At 42.0% G+C, this 12,668-nt stretch overlaps 1 protein-coding gene across 1 annotated transcript; it reads right to left on the bottom strand.

Annotated features, from left to right (window-relative positions):
- Positions 1-1,240: 1,240 nt before the first annotated feature.
- On the bottom strand, positions 1,241-7,970 carry RERGL (RERG like). The gene is made up of 5 exons (XM_062492602.1): positions 7,904-7,970; positions 7,771-7,827; positions 5,219-5,292; positions 3,458-3,606; positions 1,241-2,227 (listed from the first exon to the last, which is right to left on the bottom strand). Exons 1-5 carry the CDS (start codon positions 7,953-7,955, stop codon positions 1,942-1,944), a joined length of 618 nt encoding a protein of 205 aa, XP_062348586.1. The 5' UTR covers positions 7,956-7,970; the 3' UTR covers positions 1,241-1,941.
- Positions 7,971-12,668: the final 4,698 nt, after the last annotated feature.

The following is a 12,668-nucleotide window of genomic DNA, read 5'->3' as shown; positions in this document are numbered from 1 at the left end:
GCTTCTGCTGCCATCTGAGACTGAGCAGTCACAGACACCGTACAGCCAGTGGAACTTCTGTTAAATCTTACAAAAACTGTTCTGCCAAAGGGATCAGCCAGTCACAGCCACCTTACAGCCAGTGGAACTTTTGTTAAATCTTACAAAAACTGTTCTGCCAAAGGGATCAGCCAGTCACAGCCACCTTACAGCCAATGGAACTTTTGTTAAATCTTACAAAAACTGTTTCCCTCAAAGGATCAGCCAGTCACAGCCACCTTACAGCCAATGGAACTTTTGTTAAATCTTACAAAAACTGTTCTGCCAAAGGGATCAGCCAGTCACAGCCACCTTACAGCCAATGGAACTTCTGTTAAATCTTACAAAAACTGTTCTGCCAAAGGGATCAGCCAGTCACAGCCACCTTACAGCCAATGGAACTTTTGTTAAATCTTACAAAAACTGTTCTGCCAAAGGGATCAGCCAGTCACAGACACCGTACAGCCAGTGGAACTTTTGTTAAATCTTACAAAAAACTGTTCTGCCAAAGGGATCAGCCAGTCACAGCCACCTTACAGCCAGTGGAACTTCTGTTAAATCTTACAAAAACTGTTCCCTCAAAGGGATCAGCCAGTCACAGCCACCTTACAGCCAGTGGAACTTCTGTTAAATCTTACAAAAACTGTTCTGCCAAAGGGATCAGCCAGTCACAGCCACCTTACAGCCAGTGGAACTTCTGTTAAATCTTACAAAAACTGTTCTGCCAAAGGATCAGCCAGTCACAAGCCACCTTACAGCCAATGGAACTTCTGTTAAATCTTACGAAAAACTGTTCTGCCAAAGGGATCAGCCAGTCACAGCCACCTTACAGCCAGTGGAACTTTTGTTAAATCTTACAAAAACTGTTCTGCCAAAGGGATTCAGCCAGTCACAGCCACCTTACAGCCAGTGGAACTTTTGTTAAATCTTACAAAAACTGTTCTGCCAAAGGGATCAGCCAGTCACAGCCACCTTACAGTCAGTGGAACTTCTGTTAAATCTTACAAAAACTGTTCTGCCAAAGGGATCAATCCAGGCCTTCTGCTGGCCCTTGCTGTAAAATTATTTTCACTCAACAATGCCCTTGCTAAAACAGTCCAGTGCTCAGTGACTAACATTTCACTGACATTTCAGCTCCCACACTCCTCAAACCTCTGTACTTTCTTTCATCACTCATGAACGGTAAAAAATAATTTAAAAAAAAGATACTGAAACAGTACTGAGACAATTCTGCTTTATGTATCTGTTCCCTACTTCTGGTTCCTCTGCAAGACAGCTTTGCAGGTAAATACCTTCTGTAGATTTGGTGTCTAATCATTTAATTCATATGAATTTCAGCAAGTGTAAGGCACACAAGGACCTGACTTAAATACAAATACATTACCACATGAAGACGCAGTATTTTGCTTTTCTTTAGTGCAAAGTGTTCTTGCACACAAAAAAAACCCCAAACAAACAAACAAAAAAAAAAAACTACTCAGAATTCTGAATTAATATTTTGATCAGCAAGGCTGAGTTACTGGATATTCTATGGCACTTAGGGACATGGTTTAGTGCAGACTTGGTAGTGCTTGGTTAATGGCTGGATCTGATGATCTTAAGGGTCTTTTCCAATATAAATAAATCAGTGAGATAACTGTTTATACTTCAGTTGCACCTAGAAGCTCTACCAAGACCATGTTGGTGTTGAATAAGTGCAGAATAAACCTCTCCTCTGGAGCAGCTTACAGTTTAAATGGCACAGCCCTAAACAGAAAATCTGTAACAGAGCTTGAAAGAGAAGGTCAGGTCTTCTACATCTAGACCATACTATCTCCCACCTTTGGTTTCTACTCTTACTCCTCCGGATATTGACCTTGGGAGGAAATTCAGTGAATCTGCTCCATTATTTCAGCTTGTTCCAGCCTCAAGCCTGACCATCCCTTACACAGATTTCCTTCTCTTTCCAAACACACGTTGTTGATTAACTTGGCCATGGACCGTGGAACCACTTGGTCGTCTCTTTTCCTTCACTTTGAAATTGGAAATGATGTTCCTCAGGACTTTAGTGAACATTGCCACAACTTCCTGATAATGCTCTGCTGCAGACAGTTCACAGAATTGGCACTTGTTATCTATTGCCAGCTTCTGTCCTTCATCCCAGCCAACTTCCCTCATGTGGCACAAATCCTGCTTATTGCCAACCAAAAATATCGATGACTCCACCATTCTGAAATGAAAAAGGTTCCAGTTAGAGAAAAGATATGTGCAATACTGTAATGCATATGCTGTGCTGTGTTCAGTGTGTATGAAAAGTATGTATGGTCAGGATAGCAGGCATTGAAAATAAAAAAAAAAAAATCCAAAATTAACTGTGTATGGTCAGGTAGCAGGCATTGCAAAAAAAAACCCCAAATTTACTAAACCAGCCCCTCTCACTTTGCCAGGAAGAATTCTAGTTTTCCATAATGGCAAATGATTTTCCAGACAAGCTATTCTTTTACCAGTAGATCATCATTTTGTTAAAGAAATTAATGTATTATTTTAGATCCACAATCAAAATTAACCCATTTTAATCCATTTTTCTTTCATGCTCTGTGCTGCTGAGTATATTGTCAGCACCTGGACTTCACTGAAGAAGCAGCCTGATCATTATCTCCACTTGCAGGTAACAGAGCAGAGCCCAGGAGATAAATCAATGACAGTCACACACTCAGAAGGAAACACAGGAAATCTAATTCCAACCTTCTGCTAAAATTATTCCTTGCAGAAATTAACCTTAATTAACAAAGGTCAGCAGTAAAACAGACAGAAAAATGTGGGTTTTTACTCTGCTTCTGATGTAGGTGAAGGATTTCACTCTTTTATTTAGAAAGCAGCTCAGCTGACTGATGCAGGAATACACACCCCCATCCTCACTCACACCTGCAGTTCTGGTAATCCTTCTTTCTTTTTTTTTTAAGTGCTTTCTTTTTTACCATATGATCACTCATGTGCACAAATGATGTTGGGGTCATGGCTAAAGGCAGCTTAGGAGATATTTGTGGTATGGCTCTCCTTTAATGTGGGGATTGCTTTCTTCAGCCCCTGTACTTGTGCATCTCTGTTGGTAATTGAGTGGGACAGTAAAAGCACGGACTGGCTTTTTTACCCATGTAAATCACTGCAGAAATGTTCATGGCAATCATTTAAATATTACTTCTGTAAGAAATAAGAACAAAAATCCTGATGTACCTGGGTTTGGATACAGTAAAACAGATTGGAATTTGCCACGCATTTTACATCTTTTTACACTACACACATTTTACCTTCAGGTACCTTGCTGTTGACACTGTGCTACGTCACTTCCATGCTGCTGGATTTTAATTGCTACTAGGATGACCTGCAAGCTGACAAAAGCGTTCTCAGCTTTTCTCTGTGTTTGCTGAGGATAAAAAAAAAATTAAATGAGGCCACTTACTTTTTGCAGACTGCTATGTGAGACTCTCGGATCCTGTACAGCAGTGCTTTTGCAAAGGCAAAGGATGCTCGGTCACTGATGTCGTAAACAATGATAAATCCATCAGCCCAGTGGAGCTCATCTGTGAGGGAGAGCTTCCCCTGCTGGGGCTGAAAGAAATTCAAATGCACACGGAAAAGGAACGTTAGCCTTGTCACTTCAGAGCCTTTTCTCGGCCACTGTGAATGTGAGAACACAGCAAATTCCATGGCAAAAGATATTTAATAGGTGTAGCTGCTGGCTCTGAATTCTGGCTAGGCTGCTCCAAGAGCCTTATAAATAACCAGCACCAAAGATGGCACTTTGGATCGCTGACAAGTTCATTAGGAAACGTTTGCACTTCGTTTAAGTAGTGAAATTCCACACCCTGTACAGCCTTTGCTTGTGCTTAATATTCTGCAGGGTTACATGAGAATGGAACATGCAGGAGCCGTCAGCATTTCTGTGTTTTGTGGTTATAGCTCTGGTTTGCATGTTCCTAATATTCTGACTACAATAACCTTAACATTTTTCTTCATTTGTTTTATTTCTTCTTTGAGTTGTTCAAGTTTCAAGTGCTAATTACCCATATGAAAAATTTCTGAGGAGCTAGGGAAAACAAATCTTTCAATCTGCAGTTGAGTTTAATGAAACCAGTGACAAAAATCACTTGAGTGATTATAGGGTTATACCAATCCTTGTCTCTCTTCACACCAAGAAACTGCCACACTTCTGATCCCCAAAAAGCAACAGCTGTAAACTGTCCCATTAAGCAAAGGAGTGTAATTTTAAACTATTTAAAATTAGATTATCCCTGCACATGATTTGGCAGCAGCTAGCAAAACCATACGACTTAAAATAGATAAAATACTGGAAGCTGATCAGAAAAAAAAAAAATTCTCTAAATAACCGTAGTTAGGCCTTGTTCCTAAGTTAAAAAAAAAAAAAAAAATCCAGCACAAGACAGGTCCTAGTGGCAGTTTCAGGATCCTCCCTGCCCTGGGACAAGCAATGCTGTTTGTCTTAACGCTGGTTAAGTTTTTCCATCCCTGAATTTAAGTGTGGGACCTGACTTGCAGTGACTGCTTTCACACCAGCATTCCTTACCCCAGCTGTAAGAGGCAAGGCAGCTGCCAAAAAAGGAGCCTGGGGAGCCAGGGTGGCCAGCCAGACCTAGGTCTGCACATCTTACACAGCACCTAGGCTACTCTAATCCTGTAAATTAGTTAAATTAGTACAAAACCTTATTCCAGAGTGGTTTACTGTGATTACATTTTAATTGTCAATGTGTAGAAGCTGCATTATGGCTTTCCTTGGGAAAGGAAATTGTTCTGTGAATGCAAGCCTTACTTCCAGGTCTACTTGGGTCATTTGTGCAGCCATTTAATAAACTGTTTGCTTTAGAAGCTGAATTTCATTCCTTTAGGGTATTTGAGAAAACTGTGTAATCCAGTGACTTATCTCTGAATTTACCTGTGTAAAGCAAAAGTGATAAGTTGTTTCTGTTAGTGTTAGTCAAAATGCATTTCCAGAAAATGTCAGCAATAAAGAGTTTCTTTGGTGAAATGGGAAAGTACTCAGTAGTTCAGAGTCCCAGCAACTATAAAATTTCAGTCTTTTTTTTGAAAAAAACAAAAAAAGAGCAGGCACAAATTCCAACAACCAAAAGTTTGTAACCCCTTTACCATATACACAGGTAATGAAGAACAGCTTTCCCTTACCCTCCTCCTGCTAAATTCTTACCTGTGAACAAGGGTCATAAATTTCCAGGTGTATCTGCCTCCCATCCAGGCACAAGTGTTTAGTGTAGATGCATTCTAACAGACAGATATTATCCAAAGAAAACCAGTGTTACTGACTGGGAATGACAGTGAAAAGAAAAGAAAAGAAAAGGCAACAGTGAAATTTGATAACACTGAGGATCCCTCGAATAATGATTATTGGATTGGTTTCTCAAGAAATTGAGAATTTTTTTTCTCTGATTTTTTTTTTTTTTTTTGCAGGTGAGGAGGGTTTTTAGAGAGGATTTTATTTGTTTGTTTGTTTTGTGGTTTTGTTGTTGTTGACTGATAGTTTGACTTTTTTTATCTGAACAGACACTGGGAACAAACTTATTTAATTTTGCACCAATGAACCCCTTAGGCAGACCAACACCATTTCACTGTGGTGTTCCCATGGAAGTCTTGGTGAATGAACACTTTCAGACCCTGCTTTTCCTCTTCCAAAATGGAGACAAGGGGGATTCACAATCCTCACAATCAGCTAAATGCTGATGATTCTTCAGCTTGGTACCAGGGCTCAGGATTATTAAAGTAGTCAGCCAGGCTATGTGCAGTTCTGATTCTGCACAAAGCCATTATTTAGCAATAATAATATTTATTTACCATGGCTTCTGGTGCTTTAAGAGTTCTCATACCAGGCAGCATTAGACCAAGATTATTTACAGGACCACATCCTTTGGGATCCAGTCCAAAAATATTTCTGTAGCATCTCAGATTTAGAGCTCTCCACCAGCACTAGCAACACTGGGAACTCTACAGCAGACACACCATCACTACTATTTTAATCAGCAGGATGTTCTAAGCAAGTGTAACCAGATTGTGGCTGTCAACAGGCTTTCTACACAATAATTTGTCATTTTATGAGCCACGGGGACAAGAATTGGTGTTGACACTACAGAAAACACAGTTAAAACTGTGTAAAGAGGGATAGCTCTGTGATCTCTGCAACTCTGTATCTTCAGCATTCTTCGTGGTCATCTCCAGAATTCATCTGACAATAAACTATCAGTCCCAAGCATCTCAGGGTATAAACTCTACAGCTCCTTGTTTGTTTCCTTAATTAAACTAACTTTTAATTAGTATTTTGACTCCACTAATAGTGGCACGATCTTTACCACCCCTATTACCACTTTCCTCATCTCTAGAAATAGTGCTAAACTTATTTTCTAAGGAACAATTTAAAAACGAAAATGTCCTGGGGGTTTGAAATGCCTGTTACAGGATTTGCACTACTAGAGGCTGAGAAAACAACCTGGATTCGGTTGTAGGTGGCTTGGAACACACACAGAGCACAGAGAACACATAATTTACCTGTGGTAGCTCAGACCCAGAGCAGCCAGCTGGGACACAAACTGCTCAGTCTGTGTTTGTATAATAATAACAATAACTAATGGTAGAGAACACATGGACCATTGGCTCCTCCTTCAGAATAAGTTTGTTTGGATATATTCAACACAATTCAGCTTAGTACTTTTTTTTTTCTTTGTTATTTACAGATCACTCCTTCTTCAGAATAAGTTCGTTTGGATATATTCAACAAAATTCAGCTTAGTAATTTTTTTTTTTTTTTTTTTTTTTTTTTTTTTTTTTTTTTTTTTTTTTTTTTTTTTTTTTTTTTTGTTATTTACAGATCACTAGAAGCTACTCTGATTCCTGTGGTGGGGAAGAAAAAGCGTGGAGAGTCTCCTTCACTTTAGCAGGGAGGTAGGCGGCAATTGCTGTGTCTCGCTAAATTTTGGGATTTCTGCCCCATCAGCTGGGGTGGCAGCACACTTTCCAAAGTTAATTGTGTATCAGCTGAACAGTATTTCCCCCCCCCCCCGAGACTTAAAGGTCCAAGCCCTGCTTTGCCACCTTCCAAGACTTGGAAGTGCCTCAGGCATCCATTCGTTCCTGCACGAAATGTGACATTCCTTTTTTCCCCAAAGCCACCGAACCAGCGCGCTCCTGTTCCTGCGATGCTCGCATTATCCGCCCTCGCCAGGTAAACAGGCTGCGTCCCCTGGAGCCGAGGAGGGCATATTCAGGAGACGACGCGTTGTTCTGGGCTTTTTAGTGTATTCCTTTGCTCTGTGCCTCTCCCCTGTGATGGAGCTGAGCACAGCCCGCCCCGGCTCCCACCCGCAGCCGGCTCTCTCCCGCTCCCAGCGGCTTTGCGAGCTCCGGAGCGATCTCAGCGCCGGCACCCGGCTCGCCTTTCCCCTCCCCGGGGCTTCCCCCGAGCTGATATCCCAGCGGGAACTCACATCTCCCAGCAAAGTTCCCATTCCTCCGTCAAATAAGAGCTTGAGGCGCCGCATCTTGCTCTCCCCAGGGAACCCCTCCATCCCTCCGTCCCTCCATCCCTCCGTCCCTCCATCCATCCCAGCCCCGCTCTATCCCTGTATCCCTGTATCCCTCCTTCCCTCTATCCTTCCCTCCATCTTCCCCTCCATCCCTCCCTTCCTCCCTCCCTCCCTCCTTCCCTCCCTCCATCCCTTTCCCCATCCCTCTCTCCCTTCCCCCGGCTCTCACCGGCGCTGGACGCGTACTCTCCGATGAAGCGCCGTGTCAGGAACCGCACGGCGAGCGCTGCGGGACGGAAGCACAGCCAGCTTTAGCGGGGCTCTCCACCAAACCCGAGGCACTCCCCGGCTCTCCCCCTTACCCGACTTGCCGGCCCCGCTGCCGCCCAGCACGGCCACCTTCACCTCGGTCATTGCTCCGCTCCGCTCCGCTCCGCTCCGCCGCCTGCTCGCCTTTAAAGCGCCTCGGGCGACACCGCCCCGCACCCTGCATCCCTCATCCCACACCCCTCATCCCTCATCCCACACCCCTCATCCCTCATCCCACGCCCCTCATCCCACACCCCATATCCCACACCCATCATCCCTCATCCCACACCCCTCATCCCACACCCCATATCCCACACCCCATATCCCACACCCCTCATCCCTCATCCCACACCCCTCATCCCACACCCCATATCCCACACCCCATATCCCACACCCCTCATCCCACATCCCTCATCCCTCATCCCTCATCCCACACCCCATATCCCACACCCCATACCCACACCCCTCATCCCTCATCCCAAACCTCTCATCCCTCATCCCACACCCATCATCCCTCATCCCACACCCCTCATCCCACACCCCATATCCCATATCCCACACCCCTCATCCCTCATCCCACACCCCTCATCCCACACCCCATATCCCACACCCTTCATCCCACATCCCTCATCCCTCATCCCACACCCCATATCCCACACCCCTCATCCCTCATCCCACACCCCTCATCCCACACCCCATATCCCACACCCTTCATCCCACACCCTTCATCCCTCACCCCTCATCCCACACCCCTCAGCCCTCAGCCCGCCTCCTCCCCTCGGCGGGGCCCGGCCTCTTCAGCTTCTGAGCGGCGCCTTCCTCCTCCTCATCCTCCTGCTCTTCCTCCTCTTCCTCCCCGCAAGTGCCCAGTGCTGTCCCCCCGCCGCACAAAAGTTTCTGCAGGGCAGGGAGCCTTCCTTTCCCTGAGAGGGAAAACAAGGGAAGGAAAGGGGAAAGGAGAAAGGAAAGGGAAAAGGGAAAAGGGAAAAGGGAAAAGGGAAAAGGGAAAAGGGAAAAGGGAAAAAGGAAAAAGGAAAGGAAAGTTTCAGGAAAGTTTCAGGAAAGTTTCAGGAAAGGAAAGTTTCAGGAAAGGAAAGTTTCAGGAAAGGAAAGTTTCAGGAAAGTTTCAGGAAAGTTTCAGGAAAGGAAAGTTTCAGGAAAGTTTCAGGAAAGTTTCAGGAAAGTTTCAGGAAAGGAAAGGAAAGTTTCAGGAAAGGAAAGTTTCAGGAAAGGAAAGGAAAGTTTCAGGAAAGGAAAGTTTCAGGAAAGGAAAGTTTCAGGAAAGTTTCAGGAAAGTTTCAGGAAAGTTTCGGAAAGGAAAGTTTCGGAAAGGAAAGGAAAGGAAAGGAAAGGAAAGGAAAGGAAAGGAAAGGAAAGGAAAGGAAAGGAAAGGAAAGGAAAGGAAAGGAAAGGAAAGGAAAGGAAAGGAAAGGAAAGGAAAGGAAAGGAAAGGAAAGGAAAGGAAAGGAAAGGAAAGGAAATAGGACCTGTGTGTGCGTGTATGTATGTGTTTGGGTTTGCTCTGTCTGTTTTTCAGGCTTGTCATTTTATGCCAGGAATATGAAAGTAAAGAAACTAAAGTGATTTTTTTTTTTAAATGTGATTCTGGGGGTGACTTGCTGTTAAAAAAAAAATGTGGTTTGAACTTGTCTGTTGTCTACCCCAGGTTTCAAAAGTTTAATCTAACTCTTGCTAAAACTCTAATCTTGTAAAACACTTCTGTGGGGTTACCTTTTTGTGCCTGAGAACATATTTACTGAATTTCAATTTGGAGTAATGTGGTGCATGGTGTTCAGCTAAGACTTGCAGTACACCTGTGAAAAGGGACAATGCGAAATAGCAGAATGCTACACATGTGGAAGGTGGTGTAGAAAAGGCTTACCCCCAGAAAAGACACCCTGTGTCTGCTGTACCTCCTTTAATTTGTGATTTCTCAAGTTACTTGGTTACTTAGTACACTGAAATAAGAGATTGCTTTAACATCCAGGTTGGTTGCACTTTTACACTTGTTCTGTTCACGTTTATTTTATTTGGTTTATAATAGTATAATTATTTTTACTCTCTTCTGATGGAGCTGTTGTGAATCATAGACTTTCAGTAAGGCACTGCTGCATTGCTGCTAGGGGGTATTACAGGTACAAGAGGTTCACACGAGCTCAGGAAAACAGGCAGGTGAAGTATTTGAACATATTTTTGTTACAGCTGATGGAAATGCTTACTGCTGGAAAATACATTTAAAAATTAACAGGCAGAAGCAACTTGGCTCTAAAGCCCCTGCTGAAAAGTTGCTCAGGGCTGGAGGTGTGATCAGAGGATACATCTACTTTGCTTTGTGCAGGTTTTTTACAGAATCACAGAATGCTCTGGGTTGGAAGGGACCTTAAAGATCACCCATTTCTACCCCCTTGCCCTGGGCAGAGACATTTCCCCCATCCCAGGGGGCTCAGAGCCCCACCCAGCCTGGCCTTGGGCACTTCCAGGGATGCCAGCTGTGCCAGTAACTCACCACTATCACAGCAAAGAATTTTTTCCTAATATCTTATCTAACCCTGAAACCATCTGAAACCATTCCCCCTTGAGCTGTTCTGCTGTTTCTTGTTCACAAAAGTTACTAAAGTGTCTGAAAGAACTTTAGCCCGACTTTTTTCTGGCTATTTTAACATTTACTTTTGAAATAGCAGGGTGCTGAGGCTTGAGCCAATGTTAGTGTAACAGGCACAACTCGATATTTTGCTATTTCATAGATACTGAAACCATTGCAACAGGACAGAGAGATGTCACAGGAAGCTTAGCATCAATATTGAGTTGAATTGCTAAATTGATATTAATTCAATAATTATTGAATACTGAATTGCTAAAAACCAAATGCTGTGGCACTAAGTGTTGTACTGGAGCTGTGAATTGTCCAAATTCTTATTTTGTGATAGAGAAATATTTATTGAAGGTTTAAAAAACCCAGGCTCAAGTACCTGACTTGAATCAAATAATAATTTAAAATTCTGCTTCTTACATCTCAGCTGATTACAAAACTCTTAAGGGTTCAAACCACTTTTTATTCTCTGTCATTGATGTTATTTATACAAGAAATGAAAAACAAACAAACAAACCACCCCAAAAAAATCTTACAAGCCAAAAGCAGCTGTGGTAAAAAGTGCTGCAAGGAGCCATGATATTTCAGGGAAGATTAACCTTTACCACCAGGTTATTTGGCACAATTTTTTATTTGGTTTGTTTTGGTTTTCCTTACCTATTTCCTAATTTCCATCTCCAATTTGATAAAATTTACAATTTTGTGATCAAAGATGATTTCTGGTATTTTGCCCATTTGGACGTTCACATGTGAAAAGGAGAAATGAGGAAAAAAAAGGAAATGAAAAAGAAGAAAAGTAAAAAGCTATTGAGCTATCTGAAAAAAAAGGCACTCAAAAAAATACATAGTGAAAAAACTTATAGCATTTCTACCAATTGGAGAGAAAGAAACCTGTGAACTTGTAGTCTACAAGCAATTAAGGCTTGACTTCTTTTAGGAAAGCAGAAAAAGGATAGTGCTTTATTTAATTAATGTATTTTTTAAAAAAATCAGTTAGAAAAAAAATATGGGGGACTTGCAATATGAAGAGGATTTAATCAGAGTATTAATAAGAGAATTTAACCTCACACATTAATTAATTGTTTTAATTCTGTACCCTATTTGTTTACTTTTGATTCCCCTGAAACCTATAAAAATACCTGTAGTAACCCATGTGTTCCGATTCCTTCATGACCTCCCTTCACAGAATAAAGCCCATGAAAAAGTCTGAGCAGTTTCCTGGTCTCTTCATGTTGGCTGAAGAAGGTTTCTGTGAGCAAAAATGGAATCACAGCAGAGCTGAGTGCCTAAAGAGCAGTGCTTATAAACCTTGTAGCTGAAACCTGCCCCAGAAGAGCAAAGGCAGAGAAAAAGCCACATCTCCCCACTCCCAAAATCAGATCTTGTGCATTTTTGGATTGTAGATATTCTGAAAAATATGTCAACAGTATATGTGAAGCATATTTTCTTTTCCCAGCAAGGCTTATCTTATCTTGCTATAAATCCATTACTTGAATTGTTATGGGATGTGAGAAGGAGTGACACAGTTTCTTTTTAAGGATTTTAGGTTTTCTTTCTATATATTTAATGTATTTTTTTGTTTGACTGTGTTATGTGCTAAAATATTTGTCTGTGAGTTACATGGATCTCATGCCAGTACATTTCAGATTAGGCTTTTATTAGGTCACAGCATAAATAAGCAATTACTAAACTCTTAATTTCTGCTAGATTAGTACAGTGAAGTTCAGAGTGCAGAAGCTGTGTGATGGCCAAGACATAGTAGAAGAATAAAGTAGAAAATTAAAATAGTCAACATTTATTCATAACTTGCTCTGTGGGAGCTGTTCACTCTCCAAATGCAATATGCTAAATGTATCAGAATCTAAACATTGCAGGAAAATACAGAGCTGTTTCTACCTCTGTGGTTGCCATGTTTTAGGCCCAGGAAAACACTCAAAAAAAGATTAAATGTTCACCTTGAGTTGATAAAAAGATCTGCTCCTTCCTGTGGATTCTTGTGATTTCCGTAGAATTAAATCTTATGGTCTTGACTGAATTGATCAGTTTGCTGATATGATACCAAAATAAACTGGGGAAAAAAGAAAAAGAAAAGGTTTTGCATTTGGTTTTATCTTGAATCACTTAACTGAATTGACCCGATACTGCATCCCAAATAGTGGGATAGAGAAGGGAGTGGGAATATGTAACCCTGAGCAGGATGAAGGACACAGCTGCACCTTTCAAAAGTA

Source organism: Cinclus cinclus, chromosome 4 (genome assembly GCF_963662255.1).
Source record: "Cinclus cinclus chromosome 4, bCinCin1.1, whole genome shotgun sequence".
NCBI lineage: Eukaryota > Metazoa > Chordata > Aves > Passeriformes > Cinclidae > Cinclus > Cinclus cinclus.
The sequence above is the reverse complement of the archived record's forward strand: the minus strand, read 5'-3'. Positions and strand labels throughout refer to the sequence as shown.

Excerpts from the sequence above, each read along its gene's own strand:
- RERGL (XM_062492602.1), bottom strand. The coding sequence starts at position 7,955 with ATGACCGAGGTGAAGGTGGCCGTGCTGGGCGGCAGCGGGGCCGGCAAG. Across the intron at positions 3,607-5,218 it reads TTTATGACCCTTGTTCACAG|CCCCAGCAGGGGAAGCTCTC; the intron begins GTAAGAATTTAG and ends AATTTCTTTCAG. Across the intron at positions 2,228-3,457 it reads CACATAGCAGTCTGCAAAAA|AATGGTGGAGTCATCGATAT; the intron begins GTAAGTGGCCTC and ends TTTTCATTTCAG.